At 41.3% G+C, this 26,195-nt stretch overlaps 1 protein-coding gene across 8 annotated transcripts in view; it reads right to left on the bottom strand.

The window, feature by feature from the left end:
- The window catches only part of GRAMD1C (GRAM domain containing 1C), a 49,310-nt gene that overhangs the window by 8,619 nt on the left and 14,496 nt on the right, over window positions 1–26,195 (bottom strand). For 7 of the 8 annotated variants that reach the window (XM_080564067.1, XM_080564073.1, XM_080564072.1 and 4 more), the window contains 8 exons: window positions 23,484–23,568; window positions 19,586–19,689; window positions 18,248–18,343; window positions 16,972–17,052; window positions 12,091–12,209; window positions 10,858–10,978; window positions 7,018–7,180; window positions 625–771 (listed from right to left, as the gene is read on the bottom strand). In XM_080564067.1, coding sequence (XP_080420193.1) covers window positions 625–771; window positions 7,018–7,180; window positions 10,858–10,978; window positions 12,091–12,209; window positions 16,972–17,052; window positions 18,248–18,343; window positions 19,586–19,689; window positions 23,484–23,568 — 916 coding nt within the window. The remainder of the gene's footprint in view (window positions 1–624; window positions 772–7,017; window positions 7,181–10,857; window positions 10,979–12,090; window positions 12,210–16,971; window positions 17,053–18,247; window positions 18,344–19,585; window positions 19,690–23,483; window positions 23,569–26,195) is intronic. The other variant, XM_080564068.1, reaches the window with a different exon arrangement.

Raw genomic sequence — 26,195 nt, 5'->3', positions numbered from 1 at the left:
AACTTTAGTTCACTGAATGAGCAAAGGTAAGGCAGTAAGTAGCTGAACCTAAGTCTACTGAAAGAGACTTGGGGATGCAGAGAAGAGTAAGCAAATAAATGAAAATATACCATTTCCTATCTGCTTAAAGTTGAAAGGATTCATCCCGCATTATCAAATTGCTTTTGCCACTCTGCCTTCCAAGCTAACACTGAATAAATATTTCCCTTTTCAGCTTAGTTTTCTTACCTTATCATCTCAATGAATAAAGTTTACTCATCCAGAAAATTAAAGCCTGAGAGCATCATTTAGGAGGATGCAGCAATTTCATCTATGCGTCAACTGTACAGACTTCACTATTTCTGGGACACAATGGAAGGAAACACCTCACAGAATGCAACAATTTAGGCATTAAGATGCAGTTTTGTTGTGCATTGAAATGAGGTTCTTACTCAGAAATATGACTGATCTACAGAAACAGGCTAGCTCTTAATAGTGTCTTTTATAGCAGAACTTGAGAGCTTCAAAATCCTTTTAAAGCAAGGAGAAACCTAAAATTCAAACTCAGCCCTATTTATCATTTCTCAGAGGTTGAAGTTTTCGGAGTAAGTTGCAACACAGACAGAAGGAAGAAGAGTACATTACCTACTATACTCCTGGAATTGAGAAACCTCTGCATGAAGTGAGAATTGGTGAAGAGGATTTCAAACATCTTGTCTGCAGTGATGTGGAAAACTCTGTTTATAAAAAGTCTCCCATAGAGATCATTCTCAGAGACAGTCTCCTTCACTGCTAAGGAAAGGCAGAGAGATTGGGTTAAAAACATAAAAGGACTATTATAAAGGTTTTTTTAATAGTACTAAGCTTTATTATATCATATCCTTCCCAAGCTTGCATCAGCAATTGTTTCTTACTCTCAGAAACTCAGAATTGACAGCAGCACATTAATCTGTAGTAAGGTGGTCTTTGGGAGCTGGGAACAAAGTCCAGAGGTGGTTTTTTAGCCCATCTCTCACTATTTCACTGGATAAGTCGATAAATCAACATTACAAGATCGCATTGCTTGAGTTTTGCCTTCAGAATTCTACTGATCCTACAGGACACACTGGAGAAGACAGAGTCAGCACAATCCTCATTTAATATGTGCCTATTATATGACATGTTCATAGCAAGCAGGACAGCGAGAGCACACTAGTTTTCCTTTTCACTTGTGGCTAGTACCAGAATTCTGCTTCTAACATCTGTATGCTGGTACTGTCCACACTGAGACCAGGCACAGACCTTTCCTCAGACTGTTCCTTCCTCCATACCTATTGCAAGGGGAATGCAAGGAGCACCCTGCTCCATTGTGCAGCCCCGCAAAGCACACCAGGATGCTTTATCATCCTCCCTATGTCAAACCACCAACAAGCACCCCAAAGGTGTTCTGTTGTCACAGCACTGAGCTTTATTTCTGCTGCTTGTTGGTTGCTGGCATGAGTCAGCTTTGTGGCTGTTGCAGCCACTCTCTCAATAGATAAGGGACAGAATCATAATCCTGGAGGGACAGCCATTTCCTGTGCCAACCCCAACTCTGTCTGCTCATGCTTTACAAACAAGCCCATTCTAGGCTATTACCAAAAAAAAGAAGTACAAAAATCCTAAAAACCCAACCCCACACACCAAAACCAGGCAAAACGCCTGAAAACAAAGCTTGTGGAAGCAAGACAGAAGTCAGGATGCCTAACCTTTCAACTGATATAAGTGAATTCTCAGAGCTATCAAAGGTCACTGCCAGCAACCAAAGCAAAGGTAGCTTGAATATCATGCTACAGTTCACAAACTGCCTGCAGGCATAGGTTACAGCACTTAAACAGGATTTCATAGCAGTCAGTATTGATAAATGTAAGTGTAGCAACTAATCATAACAGAAGCCTGCAGTGAAACCCAGTTCTGATTCTGAGCGGCCTTCTCCTCCAGCACTGCTTCCAGACTGTTAGAAGTCCCCACTACACACATACACGTCTCCAAAAAAGTTTTGACCTAAGCAGACTTCAATACACGACCCCAAAGTGAAGCGTAAGTGACATCTTCATGCTTGCCCAAGAGATGGCCTTCCTGTGCTACGTTCTGCTTATACAACTGCAAGGTGGGACAGAAAGCCAGCACGTATTTTGCGAGGCGTATTTAACCAACCAACATGCAGTCATTATTTGCTAGAATACAGATTCGGCTGTGTTGAAACATTCTGCAGGAAGCTAGAAATTCAGGCTGGGTTTTCAGCTTACGTTCACTGTATTTCCTCTCGGAGCTGAGCCTAGTTCCATCAAAACTCAGTGAACTGTGAGCGACCTCAGCTAACAAGGCCTCAATGCCGCAGACCTCATCGCAAAATGCACTCCCCACTTCCCCTCTTTTGCTAAGAGAGAGAGGGGAAGCTTCAGGTGTTCTGATGCTGACATTCCCTTTGACTACTGGACATCAGCCAGCTTGTATGGAGCCAGGCAGCAGATAATTCAAAGCTCATGCATTATTACTTTACGGTCTGGACCTCGCTACTGGAATATTTTACTCTTCAAACATGAAGTCTCTCCTCCTTGTACCAAGGCTCAAGTTCAACAGCAAGTGCATCCATGGATCTATAGTGTTTTAATTTATAGACAATTTCCTGTTAGCTGATTTGCCTACACTTTTTCTATCTAGTTATAGCTCTATAAGGAGTAGTCAGTGAGCTGCCAAGTGCATGAAAGCATCTATTGAGAAGTGTTTTTAGTTACAGTCTCTCAGCTCTTGAAAAAATTGGTGTTATCGCAAGAGTATTTTCAGAAAACCCAAGCTGAAACTAGGCTGATATAATCAGGCTAATCAGCTACTTTAGATTCTCCTGTTTAAACAGCTATTTTATCTGAAATGTTTCCAGGCTTTCTGAAAGAGGCCTGGAAAACACATGTATGAAAGCATCTGAATTCCACACCTGCAGGAGCCAGTCACTGCATATACCAAGAGCTTGACAAGATTTAAGTCACTTCCATCTGGGCTTCTCAGGGTTTATCTGCAGGAATCCCACATGAAGCAGTGAGCACCAACAGCAGAATAGCAAGAATAAGTGTACAGATTACACACTTGCAGTTTGGACAGAATAGAAAGCTTGAAACACTTGTCTATGTTACAAATATACATATTTGTCTACTCTTTTTTTGGTTTAATTAAGAGGTAGGTGGGCTTACCTGTATGAGTTATTACAATTCAAGAGCAACATGGAGCATTTTCTACCTAGAACTAGCTTAGAGATACTGTATATGAAAAAATGTTTTTATTCCCATGCAGATATCAGTCTAGCTCCTTAACGCTGTTCTAACCCCTTAGCGGTATGTAATTATCAGCCGCTAACTCGCTCAGCCTGAAAACATTTATAGATGAATTGGAGTAACTGTCTGATAAGAGAACTTGAAATCACTCTGATTTTAGGTTAGGATCCCTAGGGACCCAAAAACGCCAAGCAAACATTACCGTGAGTGTCCTCGTTCTGCAAGAAGACAGCAGGTCTCCTCCCTCCCCCACTGCTGCCTTACACTTCGTAAGGTCATTTTCATCACTGTATGGCAAGCTGTGAAATACTGTTTGCATATAATACCATTAGGCACCAGTGACTGCAGAGGTTTGAAACCATTTGCAGTGCAAGACAAAAAAAAATTGGAGGGGGTGCAGAGGAGTCAAAAAGAGATACTGTTCTTCCAATTCCTGTTAACAACCAGCAGCTCGTGAAGCTAAACACGTACCCCAAGCAAAAAAAAAAAGTTAAACTAGTAAGAACAGAGGCTATCAAACAGGTTTCTAAGACAGCTGAATCTTCCACTCCACAGAGCTGGGAGAGGATGAGGAGATAAACGTATGTACACAACTCATGGTGCTGTTTGGGATTTCTGTGCCACTGGGGATGGAGGGGGAAAGAACTGCACGCTGTAAATAATGCACAGGTCAGAGACTTAAAACAGACGCACCTGAAATCAAGTCGTTAAAAATAATTCCTAGAGTGAATATGTTCCAGCCACCATCTATTTAAAGACTACATCAGCAATAGTAACCATTATCAAAGAATTCTCCTATACTTTAAAAGGCTAAATACCAAATTACCTTGGGGGAAGTACTGAAAAATACTGTGACAGTGCTATCTTTTTCCTGATCACAAGAAAAGCTTAAGCCTTTTAGATAATTCACAACAGATATTCCTTCAAATCCCAAAGCAACAGATTATTGGCAGCCATACATTTAACAGAGTACGTGCTTTAAATATTGTGATTATGTCAGCAAGGTAACAGGGCTAAGGGATGCTCTTCTGTACATGCACCGTATATCCAGAATTTCACCTCTTCAAAAAAGAAAAAAAAGCAGGCTGAACTCTTTTCAACCCCTCCACATCCCATATCCCTATCGGCAAAAAAAGCCACACCATCACTGTACTCACCTCACAGCATTTGAGTACAAGCAGTTATGCTCTCCTGCAGACCACGCATTTAGGGTGGTTATTAATGCACACAGAAACACCAAAGTCAAATTATGCAAGGAGATCAGGAATTACAAGGTCCCCATACACAGTAAAGCTTTCTAACAGTGTTTTCCAATATCCTACTTCTCCCTTCTTTCTTTGAGGCATTTCATGTTGCTGAGCATTATAGTTGCATATAGAAACCCTACATCCAACACAGTCAGTCCTTTGAGGAAACTCAGAATCTGATGCTTCTATATTGGGAGCACATTCTGTGCTTGAGCTAAAATTTGTTTTCTAAAATTTATCATTGAGACTACAGATATTAACTTCTATCTCAGCCAAGAGTTTGTCACGGCCCAAGATTTATACTCCAGTTTATGAAACCAAACTAATACACCAAGATACAGGTCATTGAGCCAGTGGCGTGCAGTGAGAGACCCCCTCCCCCAGTTTGCAATGTGAAAATCATGAAGGACAAGGAGTTGCCAAGGCTCTGACATTCCAGCTTTTGGTGTCAGGTGGACGTGAAGTTGGAGAACAAGTCTTGAGCTTGCCCCCTCACCTTATTTGCCAGAACACCTCTGTGGGCCGCCTGAGCATGAGCCAGAGGACACAAGAGAGATTAATTGCATGGGTAACCCTTTGCTGTGTGGGATAGCTAATTTCATCTGAATGAAGGAGTTCACCTTGTAAGAGTGTGGGGCAACTGCAATAGAAAACAGACAGAGAAACAGAAGAAAAGAATTCTAAGCATGAGGAGAGTAATCTGTGAGAAAAGATTAATGTTGTGGGACTAGAAAATCCTGCTCCGAATAAAAGAGACTCATCTTGGGGGAGGGAGGAGAAATAGGAAGAGCAGCATGAATTCAGTCCTCTTTTAAAGGGACATCTCCAGTTTAATATGCTTTGTTTGCTGAATATCACCAGCACAGGGATGACAGCTGGTATTTGCCTTTATCATTTAGGCAAACAGGCCTATTTTCAACCCATTTCATTGGATACCTTCACCATTTAAAAATCCATGGGTATCCAAAATATCTAAAACATCGGAAGACTGAAACTTTCTTCTGCTTTAAGAGATACACCTGGGATTGAGTCAATGTGTAAAGCTTGTTCAATGCACAGGGGCATAACCAGCAACTTGTTCAAATACGTATACTCCCAAAAATGATACAGCTTGACATCCATCAAGCTGAATCCCAACACCAGCAAACAGAAGCAGTGCTGGGGAGCAACGAGAAAGGTAACTGAAATATAAAGTATATCCTCAGGCAAAGATCACACCTTGCAGATGGCCAGATCAATCCACAACTTTGAAAGCTTTCCACACTCCAGTGATCCCAACTTAACAGCATCTGCACACACCTTCAGTTGCCAATTCTGACTGAAAAGATGATACACAAATTTCTCAGCCAGATTAAGAACCGGCCTCAAATTGATCTGTTCTATTCTTGACAACAGGCAATGAAAGCAAGTTCTCTTTGCATATGAAAGAAAAATAGCAGTGTGTTCAGAAGTAGCTGCCCTGTTGAGGTTTTCTGTCCTTCATTTGCATGCCACTAGAGACTTTGAAACCGATTCAGGTTGTGTGTGCTTTGTTTTAAAGGTGTTCACAGAGCCCAAGACGGGGATATTCAACAGAACATCCACCACAGCTTCTGTGAAATGTTTGTGAAACTATGGGTTTTTGCACAGAAGAGCTCCCTACGATAAGGGAAGAGCTCATATTAGAGGGGGAACTTGTCAAGAGCCTCTGTGGGACCAAAGAACAAGCACCCAGAGAAATCTGCACATATGTCACTGCCATCCAGTCTGGGTGCAAGGCATGCTCTGGGCCTTACTCTCTGCCCAGGACATAGCAAAAACAGTCACACCAAAGCCACTATGAAACACACAGCCATACTTTTCTCTCCTAGGACAAAAAGAGGAAAGGAAGCATGCATTTGCCAAGTTGCAAGTGCTACATTGGTGTGGTATCCAAGCTCCTGCTAGCCTGGTACTAGATGATGAGATATAACTGAAGAGGATGATGCGTTGGGATCCATTAAGATACTAGCTTTGTTGGTATGCAATGAAAACACGGTGTGATCTACTCTAAGATGTATTTAAGGTTGTTCATCTTCAGACAAGATTCAGAATATGCAGAACACACTCCTGAAAGCTGGGAAGTTTAAACTCCAGACAAGACAGCAAGTTCTTCGCCATCAGTAACACTGAAGCCCATATGCATCAAGAAAGAAATGCAAGGGGGTGGGAGGGGGGTAATTAAAAGAACAGCCTGAAGTGTTTCTCCTCAGTTCCCAAAGAGTGAAAACAAATGAAAAAAACACATTTGAAATACCTATGAGAACATGGAAAGTGAACACCACGTTGTCAAGAATTTTCTTCTAGTTTAAGACCTTTTCCAGAAACTAAGTTACAAAGATGTTTTTGCTGCAACTCCAGGGAACAGACAAGTAAACAAATTTCACAAAATCAGGAAGTTTTCTAACTTACTCCACCAAGTGAGAAGGATCAGAAGAGTACAATAGTAGGGTTGTCTTACTGCTTCTAACTGTTAAAAGATTTACCTTCTTCACTGTCTGAGGCACTGCTCTTCTCTGGAAGATTTTCATTCTCATTCAGATCCAAGGACTTTTCTAAAGATCTGCTCCTGACTAGCTTAACAGATTTTCTTTCTGAAGATGGAAGAGGGCTCTTCTTTATTTGCGTCTCAGTCGGGGACTCTTCTACCTGAAACAACCATTAGGAAAAAAAAATAAATCAATAAACACACAACATTTTAAAAAAGTTACTTGCAAAGAAAAAAATTCAGAAAGGAAGCCACAAATTCTACCTGCTCAGTTACCCCACAGTTAAGTATTAATTTCCTCCCTTGTTCCCCTATACCAGCCAGCCTCCTCTCTTCTTTATCTCAGACTTCACTTTGCCCTAGTAGCAAGGGACAAACTTATCTGGTTCATCTTACCAAGAGCTGCCTAAAAGGGGCAGTTTGTTCCCTACCCAGTCCCTTTGCATCCACCTGCATAGCTTGGTCCCCTTCCCTGTATCCATGCTAGCTTTTATAAACTCATTAACTTAATATGGCTGTTTACTTTTTATTGGTCAGGTTGTTTTGTTTTTTTTGGCAATTTAGGAAGGATCCAACAATCCTTCAGGGAAGCACAATGAAGTAGACAGGACCTCCCTTCTTCACCATGATTAGATCATCATAATTAGATATCTGAAGAGTGTGTTCTTACTTTGTAGGGCTCCAGTACCCTTTGATAAAGGGAAAATTTAAAATAGTGTCTAGAGCCATCCTACCTACAAAATGTTATTTCTCCAAAACAAAGGAATGGAATATCTTTTGCCATCTGTAATACACAAGCAGAGCATCCCCCACAGCACCAGTCACTGAATCAATGCAGCTCTGAACCCTTAACTATAGCGACTGGGGGCTAAGCCTACCAAAACGCATCACTGAGCGCTTCAAGAAGTAATTGCTGGCAAAACCACATGTACAAGGTTTGTGCATCTCAGAGTGCCACCCAAAAAGCCTGGCTATGAGCCAGTCTTCATCCTAAGCCTCCCTTCAAAGCTCCCGTTGCCTCCAGTGGAACAGCTGGCATCAAGAATAGCACAGCCCCCACAGGCAGCAGCACATGGACTGTGATAAACAAGATCAGGTCCTCCTCAAGTGAGTAGCTCCAATTCATCTGCAACACCATCATCCTTAAAGATTATTCAGCACTGACTAAATAAAACAAGAGCATCCGCTGCTTGAATAGTCATCACGTACTTCCTGTACTACTTGGCTTTTTTCAAAATAAAGACCATTTACCATTTTGTGCAACCGAGGGCCATTAGCAGAAGGTGGGTGGCTGGAGAATAGAGACAGGCATGAATTCAACTGCAGTAGAAGCGAGCAAAAATATCCCCTCAAGGTCAAAAAAAAAGGAATACTGCATCAGCAAAGCAGATCAATTAACAAATGTGTGCCTACTGAAAGGAGCTACTATGCCTGAAGTTACACTCAGGCACACAACAGGAACGAGGACAGTAACATTTCAATGTCAAAACTTTCTCCCAGTACAGAGAGAAAGGTGAAGGGAGCTAGGAGTGGCGAAACATTTACCTAGAAATTGACACATATCTATAAAGAAGTCCTTTATGATGTCAAGGAAGAAATTCATGCTGATGCCTTTGGAATATCTGTGATCAGTTTTTTCCGTTTCTGTGTTTTTTTTAATTATTATTTTTACACTAAAGATTACTGATTTTAAGATCTGCCAACTAGAATTCTAGAATTAAATAGAGCATTTCTTCCCTACGCACGTTTGCCTCCTGAGCCTGTCCAGTACTGCTAAGCTCTGTGCCAATGCATTTTAGTTTTTAACCTGTGAACAGAGGGCTCCGAGACAAGGAAATTTTACAGAGCCTTCCAAGGAAGAGTAGAAAGAAGAAAGTGGTTTCCATACAGAGATGACCTGCACTTGGAGAAGCAGACAAGCCGTAAGTGGTACTACACACCCACTTTCTTTAATTAACTATGAACAGCCAGCCATTGACAATCCTTTTTCCAAGACAGTCCAAGAACTGCGAGCCAACCCCTCCATTAGTTTTGATCTCTTTTTGAAAGAGCTTTAGATTTCCCTTGCCTGTCAGAGCACAAAGGGAGGAGTTCAGCCTCTTTCCCTCCAGCCTTTGGAAGGCAATTGTGTTGTGTGTCATCAGTGCAATCATTTTTGATAAAAGCTTTTTAAGCACTACCATCCCATCTCCTCCTATTGCCCCTGTGCTTCTGCAACATGCGCAGTAATCCAGAGCTGTGGAGTGTTGACATTCTGAAGAAACGCCAAATGACACATACAGCTGAACACAACCATTACATGTTTTAGCTACAGTAAAATCATAAACTAAACAGATTTATCGAGACTGACATTTTACCTCACAATTAGAGAACTTTTTAAATGCAGGCAAGTCAAGGGAGAATCCTAGCACTTTTCCCTGCTTACCGATCCCATCCCTAGGCATTCCTGCTTACCAACATGCCCAATTAGATTTAGCACCTACAAGAGAGATCTCTGGGAGTGACACCCAGTAGGCAAACAAAGCACTTTTCCAAACAGAGTGGTTATTTTAAGAGGGCTTGTACTTGTGCAAACAAGACTCGAGCAAGTCCAAATCAAGGCTACCTGGGTAGATTTTACTTATCCTAAAGAGCCCAAAGTCCAGCAGCATCCACAATCTTCCCAACAGCTCTTCAAACAGGGGACAACAGTCCCCTACAGCTCTTCAAAAAACTTGTCTTACACTCCTAGGATTTCCGTGAGGGATACCCACCACCCTAATAACTAAGCTTTTAACATCTGACAAATACCAGTATTGTTTGACGGATATCAGTCTCTAGACATTAAGTTAGATTTCCACAAAACTCTTTAAAGCCTACTTAACCGGCAGATCAGTTTTAGCAAGACAGAATAACTACTATATGAAAGTAAGGATTATTAAAGCATCTTTTTCTCCTCCTCAATTTTGTCAAAGCAGAAACAGCAATTAAATTCCTAATCTGAGTAAAGCGAAACACTTTGGTGCTCTGTTTGCTTTTCCCAGATCTTTCCCTTGGGGTACCTATTAACCAAGAGATAATGTCCGTAACCTTTTAGGCCTACAACTGCACATAGGAGCCCCAGGAACTGTGCTAAATGCTGTGCACATCTCGAACACCGCTACTAACGTGCCTGCCCTTGTAGACAGCCAGTCACATTCACAAATTCATTCAACACCATGAATGAAACACCTATGCCCGTACAGTTTTATTAACACGAGGGATTAGGGGAATACTCACCCTTCCAAGGGTTCTTTCTCCCCTCCATTTCTGAAACATTTCTCGACATTTAATTTAGTGGATGTGGAGGGGGAAGGAAGGTCTCAGTCATTCACAGCAACAGACCAACTGATCTCCAAAAATGTACAGGATGTACATGAGGATATTATTATCTTCATGTACAAGATATCTTTATGAGGAGATCTATATTTTTAAGAATGCAAACGAAAGCAATTCTTTCACAAAGCACTTATATAAAAATGCACTGGGTCTATAGGAAGGTGGATAAACAGTTTTATTTTTTTTTTACAGCTGTGAAGATCAAGACCCAAACCTCAGCATTCTGGCCAGATTTGCAGTGAATTAGCAACAGGATGCTGCTGAAACTCATACCAACATCTTATACAAATATTTGTTTCCCGAAGATATTCCTGAGATCTGACAATATTCTTACCCAATTTCTGATGTGAAAACCTTTTAGACTATTGTGAACTTCCAGTGAATTTCAGAAGTTACAACCCCATGCATTCTTACGCTTACAGGTATGTGAGTTAAGCATATATGCTTATCAGTTACAAATAGCAAGAAGGTCAACACTTACTCCTGACAGTGCATGTCTGCTGAGTGACTCTCCTTCTGTCTGAAGTGTGGGTTCCCGAACTAAACCAATTGTTTTAGGTAGTTTGTCATCCCTTTCTCCAGGTTCATCACAAACGCTGGATCTGTCCAAAAGAAAAAGGAAGATATCTTTGGAGCTGTAAAAGCTGAGAAAATCAGAGAAAGCTTTTCATGTGTGATTTTTGCTCTCAAACCATGGCTGTTCAGCTAACATTAAAAACTACCAACTCATTCCTCCATCTTATTAATCTCTCAAGCCATGTTCCTCACCCTAACCACCAAAAAAATCCAGCTTCTGCCTGTTAGGTTAGCAAAACTGAGCACCAGTGAATTAGAGAAAGTAAGCACTGTGAGAAAATGGGAAACAGAAGTAGCTTATAACAAATTTGGGAAGAAAATGTCTGAAGAAAGTTTGAGGTAAGATCTTTCCTGCATCCCTTATTCCTGAGTTGCAAAGTACTGCATTTTTTTACAGGTAGAAAACCATGAAGTATTTAATGAGACATCTTCTGAAGCTTGCAGTGAATTTACTTTTTTTCCCCCTAACAAACATGCTGAGATAATGCAGGATTGAAAAGAAGATGCAAGTTACACTGTTCAGTTTTAGAGAGCCACGCTTGCTTACATACAGATACAAAACTAAAGCCCTGTTACTAGAATTACACTGACTGTTCATAAGTTAATTCACCTTTGTTCTGAGAAATCAACAAAACAGATCAAAAACAATCTAGTTATCTTCTTCTAGCTTCCTAATTCAAGCTGAACATCATACAAAAACAAGCTAAGACCTCAGACGTCAGAAGAACAAAGCAAAGCAAGCGTTTTAGTCTCCAAGGAGGAAAGAAAAAGCATTAAAACATTTGATATAGCTCCATTCCATTCAGCCCTTCCGTATTGTTTAAGGGCATATAGGTCCTGACTAAGTAGTACCAGGAAAAAAGTTGATATTTAAGCTATCCTGCCCTCCCCCCAAGCAGATCCAAGGACAGCAAGGTCTTCCTATCTGCCTCCCCTAAGGGGCCTCAGCTGTGCTCCTACTATTTTAAACAATGAGCACAATTAAGTTTTTATGCAGTTCAGTTTATGCAGTTCAGGTCTTTACTATAAGTTTATCCCTTCCAGTAAGGCTACAGAAGCAATTCAGAAAAACAATTTCAAAGAAAGAGGACATTGCTTTTCCATGAGTCTTTCAATAAGCTTTAGAGCCTTCTCTTACCGAGACTGCCCATTGTCCTCAGACGATGAGTGGAAGCTCTCCATCTCCTCGGTGTTCAGGCCCAGCTCAGAGCCATAGCTCTGGTGCACCAGCTGCCAGAATTCCTGCTTGGTCAGCCTCTGAAAGAAAGCGAGCTAGTCAAGAACTATGGTACGGGGCAGTAAGGCACAGTAGGTAAAACAGTAAGAAGTTTGAATTACGCCACAGCCTTTAACCTCACTTCTGACAAGGTCTGAAAGCATTTAGGTATCACATTTCAAGATTGGATTTCAGCATTTTGGGGAACTGTACTCCCGTCTACTCCATCTTCCCAACCCACCACTGTTCAACCAGTAACACTAGACATTAAAAACCTGGTATTTCAAGAAAAAACAAACTTGTAGCTACTACTTGCTTCTTCGTTTGTCACCAATGTTTTCACAGGTACCTTCAAGGCAGCTCCCTCTTGAATTTCACAGGATACGGCACACGACCAACAGCCAGCCAGAGGCTGCCTCTTTGGTCCCGGACAAGCTGTTTAATAGATAACACGCCTGTTTCCTCGGGATGCTCAGACCACTTTACCAGCGGTAAGAGGCTAACATTTCAGTCACTACGAGCAGCAGTGTCTAGGTGAGCCGTCAGCCCATCTCGCCAAGGTGGGACACTGCCACAACCCCCCTTTAACACTTCCAGAGCAAAAGCAACTATTTTACTTCACCTGACCCACAGCTAGCTCCTCTCTTTCCCCGTAAGCTGCCTGCCCTGCTGCACGACTTCCCGCAGCTACTGGGATCTATTCGGGCTCTCTCTGATCATCAGGAAAATTAGGGAAGTGACAGCACTACGACAAACTCCAATTGGCAAAGTAAGCAACAGGTTTCAAAGTCCACTTTTCCTGGCAGGAAAGGGCTAAAACGAAAGTAGAAAGAAAGGAAAGGAGGTAATGAGGTTTGGGGATTTAGCAAAGAAGACGACAGGCATCACACCGGAAAAGGCGCCTGAGCCGCGATCCATATTGACCGAGGGAACCGCAGCGTGCCAGTCAGGCAGTAACACAAGTCCTGCTTACTGTTTGCATGAGCCGATCGCTCCAAGCAGCCGTGCATTATTGAAGGCCCTTTCCGAGGATCCTCCCCGCCTCCCGGCTCCCTCCACCCGCGGCCCTTTCCACAGCACCGCGGCTCCTGCCAGCCCCAAGCCGGCCGCCCAGGCTCACCTACACACACCGCCCCGCCGGCTCCTCCCGCCTGGCCCGGCCCCAGTCCCGGTCCCGGCCCCGGTCCCTCGTCCCGGCTCCTCCCCGCCGCTCCCGGGACACCGGGCCCGGCCCCACGGCCGCCGGGGGCAGCCCCGGGGAGCTCATGGCGGGCCCGCCGCGCCCCGCCAGGCCCCGGCCCCCTCACGCCCTGCTCCTCTCGGCCTCAGGCAGAGCGACAAAACTGCGTGTTTGGGGAACCAATAAAGCTGTTTCCTGTAGGTTTCCGAAAACAAACTTAATAGCTGCCGGGTCTAGAAACAACAGACTTCTTGCACTCTGCTCGATTATTATATATTGAGCATGGCTGGGTGTAGTAGGGTCACAGCCCGACACCAGAACACCTTACTCTGTTGTGTCAAATTAGTTCTGGTTTGAGAGGCTCTGAAGCTTGAACCTAAACCTGGAGTGCTTTGCCCACTCGAGGTGATGGTCTATGCCAGATTATTCCTCAGTTCTTTATAAAAAGTAAGGCTGCAAGAAGCAGCTAGAATAGTTTTCTCCTTTCATCCTGGAGCATAAAATACCAATACTTCGCTTCACGCTAGTCAAACTGGCAGCATGAAACAAGCAATACTACAAAATACCATTGGCAGAAGCAAAGCTGCTGATTTTTACCCCCATGGACAGACCAAGACAAGACAGTCCATGCAGGTTTACTCCAGAGACACCCCAAATACAAACACACACTCTCCCACCAAGGAACTTTAACATGGAATTTTGTCTGACTGCTCAATCACAGATTAGTGGAGGCTAACAGTGAAATCCCCCTCTCACTTACTGAGCACAAAGGTCAGAATCGACCCTGAGCCCTGTTTCACCTCTAAAACAACCCTTTTTGCACACAAAGGTGCAAAGCGTCTCTTTCACAACTTCGCGCTAGAAGTTGGCATGGATGGCAGATTTGCTGCCCCAGTAGATTTTTGCCACAAGAACCTCTCAGCTCAGCAAAAACTCTGGTCCCTTTTCACACCTCTGGACTTACCTGCTACATCATCTTTGGAGATTGGTGCAAATCTCTACCCAGCAATGCATAAGAACAATAAGAAAATAAATCCAACTCCAAGGAAAAGGACTCAAGGGAATTGAAGCCGATTAAGTTAAGATCTTGTTCCATTAGAAATAAGAAACACTGTTTGTTTAGGATTTGAATGACCTGCCTAATTAGATTTTAATTTTTTCCTTCTCCCTCAAACTAAGGGATATTTGACACCCATGAACTTTAGGAAAACAAAGCAATAGTATACATGCCATTGCTCTTACCATCATTAATAGCCATTAGTAATGTTGTTTTACCAATCTGGAAGGCCTGTTGCAAAACAGGAATTCTGGCTGATTTTATAAACTGATGATACATTATTGAAAGCCTCAGTGGATGTGGAAGCAGCTATCTGTTTTATCAAGGTCGGTGTCATGTCTCTTCCAGACCTACATTAATGATTCCTTATTTTCCATGATGCTTCCCCTTCAAGCAGGAGCATTTAAAAAACAATGGCAAGCTAAAAACCTGAAGGGCTCACTCTGAGCACATTTTGCAATAGGAATAGATAAAAACTGGATTCCCCCCCCCCCAAAAAAAAAAGAAATCTTCACAAGGACATTTCAAAAAGAAATCCTAAGAAGGGGCCATCGTAGGAGGAAGGTACCCACTGATTCCCATCTGAAGGGCATCAAGTGCAGAGTATTGTACTCTGAGCAAAATTTGAAGGAGACACGATGAGCTAGGTAATTCCAGCTCAACTAAGATGACCTGGAATCCTTACAACAACAGCGACACAAACTTGGAGGACAGCATCTTGATGGCCTAACTAAGCTCAGGCATGGAATAGCACTTACTGCTTCTCCTACACAATGCATGGCAAACGGCAAGTAATTTTCTATTAGAAAGGCAGACTTTACAGAAGGCTACTTGTTCAACTGTCTATGACACGTGATACTTTACAATGCAGAATGGCCACAAGATGGAGATCTGGGAAAGAGCACGCTGACCCTACTGAGAAGTTCTGCAAGGGGTAAAAGCTTAGTGCATCTCAGTTAAAGCATATAGGTCACTCTTCAGAAGCAAGATCTCGTAACACAAACTCAAAGCCCAGGAAGAGGCCATAATCAGTGACTGAAAGTGACCTCTGCACAAACATGATTTGAAGCACATACTTCTCCAGTCCCCTGGATCCAAATCCTGCAACTCTGGGATTATCTACCATCAGGTGGCGCAAACCAATACTCCGATGGCTGCATTCAGAGTTTACTTCTGACAAGACCTGAATAACTATTTCATAATTTAACAGCTGCATGTCAATGCCTAGTCTAGTAGACATACTCCAGAGAATAACTAAATTATCCACAGTCTTTAAAATATTTAACTGCTAGCAGAAGAAACATCAAAACCAGCTCCTTTTGGAATTGGTTCCAGAGATTCAGTATGTTGTCACAAACCTCACAAATTCTGATGGGATCCCTTTGGCCACTGGATCCCAGAAACACCACGCTTCACACACTCACAGCACTGTATACCATGACAGAGCTTCAGAAGTTATGAGATACCTTTCAAATGTATGCTGTCCCTTGCCTTGAGGGTGTGGGGGTTTGCATGTGGAAGCTGGGAGAAGCAGCAAAGCTACTTGGATGCATTACCAGCTTTCTTTTAGCAACAGGTCAGGGAACAGCTGTCATTGTAGTGTAACCGGTGGATCCAATTCTAGAAATGTCAGTTTCTCCCCTCATCCCCTCTATAACTTGATCCAGTTCGGATAAGCAGTAAAGATTTGCTGTAAACAGATTAATTTTGCCTTAATTGGCACTCTCCTTGATTTTCAACTTTTTTTTTTTTATAAAAGGCATCTTTGGTTTGAATTTTAAGGCAGCCCAAAAATGTCTGTGGCAACCACATAGGAGTATCACAACAGCTTTAAGCCTTTGGGGACCACCGCACTACGGAGTTATATATGGATATTTCAGTGTTCAATTGCAAACGTGTTGGAATTTTTAAACAACAAGAGCCATAAACAGGAAGGAATTGGTTTACAAAAATTGCATTGGTTACATTGATGTTCTGCAAAAGAAAGTGTCAGCATATTTTTAGAAAGAAGATTAGCTTAAGTGCCCACAAATTGCAATATACATCAAGCTAACTAGCAGAGTTGCCAAGATACACTTTTATATCATTCAGCCTGCCTTTGTTGCGTTTATTCAAGGTCAGGGGAATTGTAATGAGTTGGTTGGCAAAGGTTCTGCTAACTTATCTGAGAAGGTGACTTTTGGGTTTTTCCTTAAAAAGGAAAAACGCTTTCCCTGAAGAAAGTCTCTTGCCCTTTTGGTCACAAATTAGCCACAGAAAATGTGAAACAAATGCATGCCAACATCTGCTTAAGTTGGTAGTTAAGAGAATCATGCTACCTGTCTTCAAAGACAAAATGCTCCATAAACAGCAAAGTTGTAGATGGCAGTATAAAGAAGGGGAGGATACAAAGTTTATTTGTAATCTAAAGTACAAGGAGGTGAAGAACACCAGGTTATAATTCTGTGTCAGGAAGGAAAAGCTAACTTCTTAAGCAAAGTCTCTCATCCTCTAAAGACACATCTACATATGTTAGAAAAAGATTATTTTGTTACTTAACCCCAGGTACCAGCACTTACAAGCTTACCTTATCCAACAACACATTCTGCCATAATCGGAAAATACTGAGGTAGCTTCTGTCTCTTGCACTGAATGATGTGAAGAAAAACTGCAGAAGGAAATAAAAGGTACAAAAAACTCACTTGTAGGTATTTTTAAGAAAGCCAGAATGTTTCCTTATTCCTTAAATACCGTAAGGTTTTCGCCAATGGAATGTTCCTCTCGTATTCCTCACAGTCCACACTTTTTAATCACTTCTAAAAAGCAAGTTAGTTCCCCAATATCCACAGAGTATATAAAGACCCTTGCTCTTCTGTGCACCCAATTGCAATCATTTGTACCTTTTGCATAAAAAAGAGCTGCCCCTCAACTACATACACAGTTAAACCTTTCTCCCACTTCCAAATGGGGGGGTGGAACAAATCAGAGACGCACATGCCTATTTCTTACAGGCCACAGCCCTTTCCATCCTAACTCTACATACTCCTTTCATTATTTTTTTCATGAGATGTGAAATTACGATAATCAAAACAGGAGATCAAATTAGTTCCATCATTTGTAGTTTTAAAATCTTTCCCATTTGAAAGTCTGTTTACCAGTGAAAGAAATATCTTCCTTAATGAAGGAAGTTAGTATTTTTAGAAGAAATTGAGGGAGCAGCCAAAAATGAAGCAACAGGAAATGTCAACACCTTCACAAACAACAGCTCCAGATTTACCATGGATAACTATAACTACTCTCTGTACCCAGCAAAGAATTAATCTTATTTTCAAGGTATTGACATAAGAGATATCATGAAGTACATTGCACGTAAGAGCATTCTGAATCATGCTTTTCAGCTTTCCCTAAACACACCCCCAAGAAAACTATACTTCCCAATGTATAAAATTGGGTGGTTTATGGGTAGATTTCTCCATGACTTAAAACCTGTGGTAACGGTTGTTTTGCTTTCAGCAATTTTCTTCTGGGACACTTAAATCCAATAAGAACACAGATCTCTAGTTCAAAGACATTTTGAATTTGTGTCCTAAACTTCTAGTTTTTAAGCAGATTTCCTTTGAGAATCAGTAAGACAAAAACCCCCTTCAGGTTACTGCATTAACACTAGTTTGGTTACAGACTCCACTACTAAAGTTGAATTATCAAGCCAATGTGCACAGGGACCAAACTACCAAGTCCGTTGTGTAGTCCTAGTCATATTTAAAGATGTGACAGTGAAAGTTACTTATTCAAATGAAAAACTATACGCGCTCTGTTCTGGAAATTATCACTTAAAAGAAGAGTATTTAAATACACATTTTCACCTTCTCTCCCTTTGTTGCTATCTGTATAGCATTTGGAATGAGCCGAGCAGTCTTCTCCTTTGTCATGAAAGTGATATCCTTCAAGGCAATAGAAATCTAAGAAGAAAAGAGATTTAATAATTATTATTTTTTAGGTTTAACTGTTATTTTAATTTACAGAGTCAGAATTTGCTAGAGGAACTTAAACTAACCCTAAACACTTGGATGAGATACAGATGAGATTATGGAGGCAACTGCTGTCTTCATTTGCTAACTTTAACAGTAAGCATTCCAAAGTAGAAGCAAATTAAGATTTAAAAGCAATTCCCTCTTATTTCATACTAGGACTTGGGAAGCAAGTAGTTTTCTTCCACCTCTCCAGCACAACCCTAACCACATACAAACCACACAGACTCCAAAACCAATCTCACTCGGTATGTCATACAGGGAAGGAATAGATCAAATAACAGACCATCTTGTCTCTGTTATCTCGCAAAAAGTTTGTAGTCTAGTCCATTTGTACAGAGGTTTATCTGCAGCCCAGACACTGGAAATCTTCCTACGTGTGTGCATTTGCCTTATGTATTAGTACTTGAAATGCTTCCGTTTAAGTGTGGCAACAAGCATTTATACTTTGACCAGCCTTCCCTTGAAGGTAAGATTGTGCTGCTGTTCAGTTTAGATAAAGGAAGAACACACAGCTGGATCTTGCTTTCTCCTGTGTGTGCAGAAGGCCTTCTACTTACTCTCCCTATCTGCATTAGCACCCTGCTAAGGAGGCCCCAAAATTTGGCTCTACCAATATAGCTGATGAGCTCAGATTGCCTTAAGATACTGCTCAAAATATCACACTGCTAGGCAAGCAGGAGCAGGTTACTAAGATGTATGCTGTTTTGGCTGAAAACTAGTCTTTGAATAGATTGTATATTCAAGGCTGTGATTTCTAGAGTTTTGGGTTTTTTTTTTAGATAAGGAGTCTGCAATAAGAAAGATTTGATCATCAAATCCATCTGACAAAACTAAGCTTGGTTTTTAGTTAAGCATTTCTATACCTCCTGTCTTAAGTACATCGCCTATTTGTTGCCTGTCCTATGTACTTCAGAGCACAGAGTAGAATTCAAGTGGTTAGCATTCTCACAGTTGTAAAATGTTTTTGACAACTCCCTTACCTATTAACTAGGCTATCTTACCTTTCTCATTCGCTGATTTATGTTTCTTTTCCTACAGCGAGTGCAACAACTGCTTTTAACACTTTTAACTCATTGTAATTTGACAGAGCATAAGAGTCCCTCAAAAAAGTCCTATATCCTGATAGCCCAGGACAAAGAGGTGGGATTCAACTGCACCAAGCGATCTTACTGTGGTCTCCCATCGGAAAATGTTGCTGTGGAAACAGAGCCAGTTTTCAGAGAGGTACAAACGTCCTTGCAGCAGGATATCCTTCTGGAGTGCACAGGCGTAATCTACGTATAGAGAGAAAGAACAAGTTTACTCATTTGCCACAGCTCAATAGACCCAAACATGTTAACTTAAAATGAGATAAGGTTGTTGCAATTCAAATAAAAAGCCATTTCTTTCACTCTTCTCAAGTCTGTCAAGGCAGGCTTGCATTGGGTTGCATCCAGAGCACTGTTCTGGGAACACCCCAGTATCAGAGTCAATGGAAATGTCTGTGAAAGGACAACACTCCATGTACCAACCCCCTGTACATTATCCTTTATTTTCGGAGGAGAGGTATCAGGCAAGATTGTGAATGTGTCTTCCTTGTATTCCTAAGTCAAACTTCAGAGTGCCTAAATAAAACAGAATGCACAACCACTTTATAGTACAACAGATTATACTGTCAACTCCTACATAACTTACTACAACATATGAAGTACTGTTAATTTTTCACCAGGCAGATCCTATCACTAGCTAAAACTATCTGCAAAGTGAGACACTAGAAGACAGCTTGAAGCAATCCAGTTCTTCAGGCAAGAGATATTTTCAGCAGTTGACTTATTTTTATTACGATCACTGTCACTGGCTAAAACATTCCTATTAAATAATATTTTTTTCATCTAGAAGTTACCCATCATTAGGTATCTGCTAATCAAAATCAAGAGCAGAGGATTTGGTTGCACTTTTAAAAAATTCTTGAGGAGAATTTTCATAATTTAAGAGCCTGAAGAGTAAAACAAAAGAAATTTTCAGAAGTACTCAGCACTAAGCTGAGCCTATGGAAGTAAGTGTCAAAGCTCTCTTTAGTCATACAGCAAGAAAACTAAGACAGACTGGCCCCTTCTGGAAGCTCTGACCTAAAGGTTACCTTACATATAGAAGATACATAGAATACAGCTATTCACACAGGACTTTAACAACTTCAACTGTAGAGGTATCAAAGAGTTTCACCTTTTATTTTGAAAAGCATTTTATCTGGTATTTTCTCTGCTAGAATTTTGATTTTCTATACACCACAATGAAGAATATAGCTCTTGTCCAAGTTGCAAGAGGTTCAGAAGTCCCTCACCATCCTAACTTCACAGTAAGTCTGCATCTGCAGCAGCTTTTACTACAATTTTAAGAATTCTCTCAGATTTCTCCTTCAAACAATCAAGTGAAAATAAAGTTTCTTGCAACAAGCATGAGGCATGTATAAGAGCCCTTGGAGACGTAACTCCAAACAATTAAAATTATTCTTTTTTCCAGTGTATGTAAGTGCATATTAAAAATTTAACAACTCAGATACCAAAATGCTGTAGGGCTGGGGAGGTGAATGCAGTAGGAGTTTGAGGTTAAGGACTTTAAAGAAACAGTACTAAAGAAGTTTTTATCCAATTTCTATGTTTGTTTGGAGGATGGAGACTGATTCTGACCTTTTAAGTACTGCCTAGTATTATGCGACCATTTAATTCCTTTTTCCTCATCCACATACTAGCCAGATATCCATACCAGGTTTGACATCCATAAAAAAGAAAATACCCTTCCTCTTTTCTTGCAGAACTAGCATAAAAAGACTCCCCTGGGAGCATCAGGCAAGTGACAAGCAACACCATGACCTACCTACAAAAGAGGATGTCAAAACAAGAAGGAAAAATGCTAATCTCTTCCTTTAAGTTATCAGATCCAGTAACTTTAGATGCTGCCTGTAAACAATATTTTCAGACAAATTAAAGTTAGTGGCACTCCTTTAAATTCCCATTTTGAAAGTCTAACTCATTTCTTTCATTATAATAGACAAAAAAAATCATATAATCTTTGTATATAGTGTTTATTATGGTGGAATAGTTTTGTGTGTTTTTTTTTAAGCAGTTAAGTTAAGAACAGTTACCGTTCTTCTGATGAACTGCAGCAAGTAATTGCTTCTTTGAGCATTGTAAAGCCTGGGAAAAGTTCCTCTGCATCAAGCAGAGGCACAGTTCTTTATTTAGAAGATGCAAGGAGTCTTTGCAAAGGAGCACTAATTTTTATGTATATATTTTTTTTTTTACCCTCATAAAGTAACGACTTTGTTTCTGATAGAACAGATGCTGCTACATTGTTCAGACTAACCCTTTACCAAATCATTCTCCAAGTCCTAAGCGGTCTGGTCTGTTCATTGAAACTGTGCTTCAGATTTTGCTCCACTGCTTTTAAATCTGTCCTGTGCAAGGAGAAACATCAAACCAAAGCTTTGAAGTAATATCCTTTTCTGTTGACTTACTTCTGTACTTAGCTCAACTATTTGAAAAATGTGACAGGCATTTCAGAGGATAACTGCCTCCTTCTAAGGCTGCAAAAGGATGGAGGGATGTGACTTTTCCCTGTGCAAGTGCAAGTTCCAATTCCTCTTCCATTAACCTGCAAGGAACTTGGCACACTACAAGCATGTACTGACAACCTCTCAATATTCAGTGCCTTGAAGGTTGCATAAGATGAGAGAGAACTTAGAAAATACTCACAATGCCACTTTTGTATAAAAACAAAGCCCGATTCTTAGACAGTGCATTTGTTATTCAATACTCAGGCATCACAGCTAGACTTACCTGCAAGGCAAGTAATAAAAGAGGGAATAGGATGTAGCACTGCAGGCAAAGGAGGTAGGGTTTTACACTTGCATTATTTGGATTTTGCTCTGGAGCAAAATTGGCGGTCAGAGTTCAAAAGGAACATCTCAGTGGCAAGAAGCTATGCACCATAGTCTGAAGTTCTGCCACTTGCCTCGCTTCCCCCACATCCCCATGCACTTCTCACCACCACTGCTCCTCAAGTTCAGTTGTACTTCTACTCCTGCAGCCACCTCATCAGAGCCACAGAATGGTTATGGCTGGAAGGCACCTCTGGAGGTCATCTGGTCCAACTGCCCCTGCTCGAGCAGGGCCACCTAGAACAGGCTGCCCAGGGCCATGTCCAGACACCTTCTGAAGATCTCCAAGGAGGGAGAGTCCACAACCTCTCTGGGCAGCCTGTGCCAGGGTTCCATCACTGTCACAGTAAAAAAAAAAAAGAGGGCTTCCTGGTGTTTAGACAGAATCTCGTGTTCCAACTTCTGCACATAGCCTCTTGTCCTGTTTCTGGGAAATGCTGAAAAGAGCCTGGCTCCATCCTCTTTCCCTCCTCAGGTATCTATACACATTGATAAAGATCCCCTGAGCCTCCTCTTCTCCAGGCTGAACAGCCCCAGCCCTCTTTCAGAGAAAAATGCCACATCGCTGGCATTTATCTTTGAAAAGAGTCTTAAAACTACTAGCACCCACTGCATCACTCAGTCCCAGAAACCACATCAACATAAAATAAGTGCAGTGCTCTTTGGATTTAACTCTGCCTCTGTTCCTCGCACACTTGCATTGCACAAGGCAATGCACGTAAGTTGAGCTTATTTGCTAAGCACTCACCCTGACCCTGCAGGGCAACCTCTCTTTCCAGCTTGCCACCTAACAGCTGTCAGTCATATCTTCACCATTTTCAGCAGGTGTTTTGTCACCCACTAAAAAGTAGCAGCAGAAAAACACATTAAGAAGCTCTCATCCAATATACAGATGGACCAAAGGATCCTGTATTGTTTCCTTCACTTCTCAGCTGGAAAAAGGAGCCCGTCTTTTGACAAAGCAGGCAGTGCAAGAGAGGAGTTTGGACCTGACTTTCCCTGCAGATATGTCCTGGTGGCTCAGAGACAGGAGAACAGGAAGTTCTCAGCTACAGTTAGAATACGCTACTAAAAAAAAAAAAAGCCTTGGCACTGCTGCAGTCTGGAATTATCAGTCATAAGAGAAGCAGTTTTGGTGTGATTATGTCTTACCTACTATGAGTCTCTCTGAATCTGGCAGATGAGAAAACTGCCTCTTGAATTCCTCGCTCCTATATTTGTAAGTGGAACTTGAGAGCTGCAACAAAGAGTGGTAAAAGGTTAAGCAAACAGATTTATTTTCAACCATCAAATGTCTTCATGCTAGATCTGTAACTTTATCTTCAAGAACAAATGGACACCAAACGAGCAATAAAGAATAGGTGCTATCTAAATGGGATTGTCACTGTAACATTATGCTCTTATGCAGGAGTGTGCTCCCAGCATTTAGGATAGAAGGGTCCAAACTGTTCCCTTTATCAGGCCAGATGCTAATTATGAGGCATTACAATTGCATGACAGCAACCTGCTTCGCTCACAAGCACACCACAGCCCTTTGCAGAGATCAACCTCTTCTAGCACAGACTCAATGAAGAGGCAGCAAAGCCACAGCACAGGAGGTGACGGAGAAGATTGGGTCCTCCCACAGGCCATCAGCTGGACAAGAAAACACCACCTATAACACCAATTTCTAATTGGAGCGCCACTGGGGAAAAACGTTACTACAGAAGGGATTTTTGCCAGTTACTACAATTAGGCCTGCAGGAATAAAGGCCAAAGTTTATTCCTGCAAACACAAATAGCAGCACCACCACCAGCTCTTGATCTCCTGATCTGTTTTATGTTCCACCCCATATTTAAGGGGATCACAACCTAGGACTCATATAAGATTAAAATTGGGTGGTAAACTCAGAGAAGACTAAACTTGGTAGTAATTTTGCAGTAGTAACAAGGTCTCATTTTTTTTTGTAACAGGTTTTGGCCACTTAGTTTAGGGGCCTTCCTGTAGTCCCAAAGCTGGGAAAAAGTAAGAAAACCTTGAAGAAAATACTGTACAAATCAGTGACCGACTGAGTCAAATTACAGCTAAGACAGGAATAAGCCACTTTCAGGTGGTACCAAAACCAGGTATACCATAAAAAGCCTCTTTTACAGCCTGGATTTTTTGGGGTTTTGGTGGTGGTGGTTTGTTTACTTGAACACCTTTCTAAAGGTCTGAACAGCATATAGCTGCTATATGTCCTTGAGGACTTGAGTCCTTCCAAAACTGGATGCACATCTTAAACCCATTTCTATCATGAGACCAGGGGCTATTTACTTTCAGGGTGGGGGAAGAAGGAAAGAGGCAAAAGAACCACTTTTAACCATAAGACTTTGCAGCATGTTTACTGAAAACCACCCAGTTTTAGCACCCTCTTGTAGCACACTAGTTGGTCAGTACCATTTCAGTATGTCTGTGGTTGTTTCCAGAAGAACTGCAGAACAAAGCCAGCTCTTTTAATAAACTAGTCCCAGTAGTGCCACCACCTCATCACCATTTTCACATTTTGCCATTTCCCACAGGAGACATTCCTGTGTCTCATGGCTCAAGATTTCCCCACAAATGTTCTATGATGCTCTCTCGTCTACCTACACTTGAGAACGCCACAAGAATATAAGAGTGCAACTTCAAGGCCAGGTGTTTAAGTGAATATAACACAGTGAGGGCAAAGTCTGACTCTGTTCAGCTTTAAAAAGATAAGTTCCTAAACATTACCTTCTGTAGCCTCCAATAACAGAAAGCCTCTATGTCTGCCCACTAATATTCTAAGCACTGTAGTGTAAAAGGCATTGAGGGAGGGAGAGAAAAGTAAGTTTTAGGTGCAATCAACAGGACAATGTTAGACATGTCCTCTAAGCTGTATGCTTCCATAGCTGTACTTCAGCTAGTTCTAGTCATGCTTTTAAGAGAAAGTACTTCTAGAAACACGCTGTATACAAGAGACATATATTTAGCTGTACAGAAACTGAGCATGTGGTTATAAGAGTGGTTGTAAGACAAAAGGTATCAGGGGAAGAGAACAGGAGCATTACAGAATCACAGACAATTTTATTCTAATGCTCAAATCAGCCAGCTCAACAGCTCCAAGAATAAAAACTCAAGATATCTTGAGTTTTACATAGGAAAAAAAATAATTCTCTAGAGCATAAAACCTGCTATAGCTTGTCTGAGAATCCCTTGCTAGCATTTAAGTGTTCTTTGTCACATGATTGGCAAATAGGCAATAAGAAATGCTCTTATTAATTGTAGATTTCCATGGAGCTCTCAGGACATTTATGAAGAGCCTGCTTTGAATCCTTATCTAATCAGAAGAAAAATGAACACACTGAAGCTTTTTAACCTTATCTTTTCCTTATTTTGTATGAAAATGAGCTTACTTAGATCTGTAATTATTATGCACTCAGTATGTGGCTTGGTGATTAAGACATCAGTCAACGGACTCTGGAAACAACAGAGACAATTTTAATACTACTGGCAACATCAATTTCCTTCAAACGAAGGAAAGGAGACATTTCCATTTCTATGAATTCAGTATCTCCCATATCACCATTATAGTGTCCAATACATGGCAGGATTTGGGCAGGTTGCCACCTCTAGGTTACAAAACTTACCGTCAGCTATTAAAAGAAGAAATCACGAGATAAGCTGCACTAGTGCAGCCTAACAGATGAAAACAACAGTTTTTAAACACATGCGTATTTCCAAGTTTACTTATAAGTCATCGAGCAAACACGTTGCCTCGGGATAATCTTAGGCATTTATGGGCATGCTATATTTAATCACTAGGCAAACCATTAAGTCCAGTGACAACATATTAACGTTCTTTATCTGAGGCCACAAAATAC

Source organism: Anser brachyrhynchus, assembly GCF_964034855.1.
Source record: "Anser brachyrhynchus genome assembly, chromosome: 1".
Classification (NCBI taxonomy): Eukaryota; Metazoa; Chordata; class Aves; order Anseriformes; family Anatidae; genus Anser; species Anser brachyrhynchus.
Note: the sequence above shows the minus strand (reverse complement) of the source record. Positions and strands in the feature narration are given on the sequence as shown.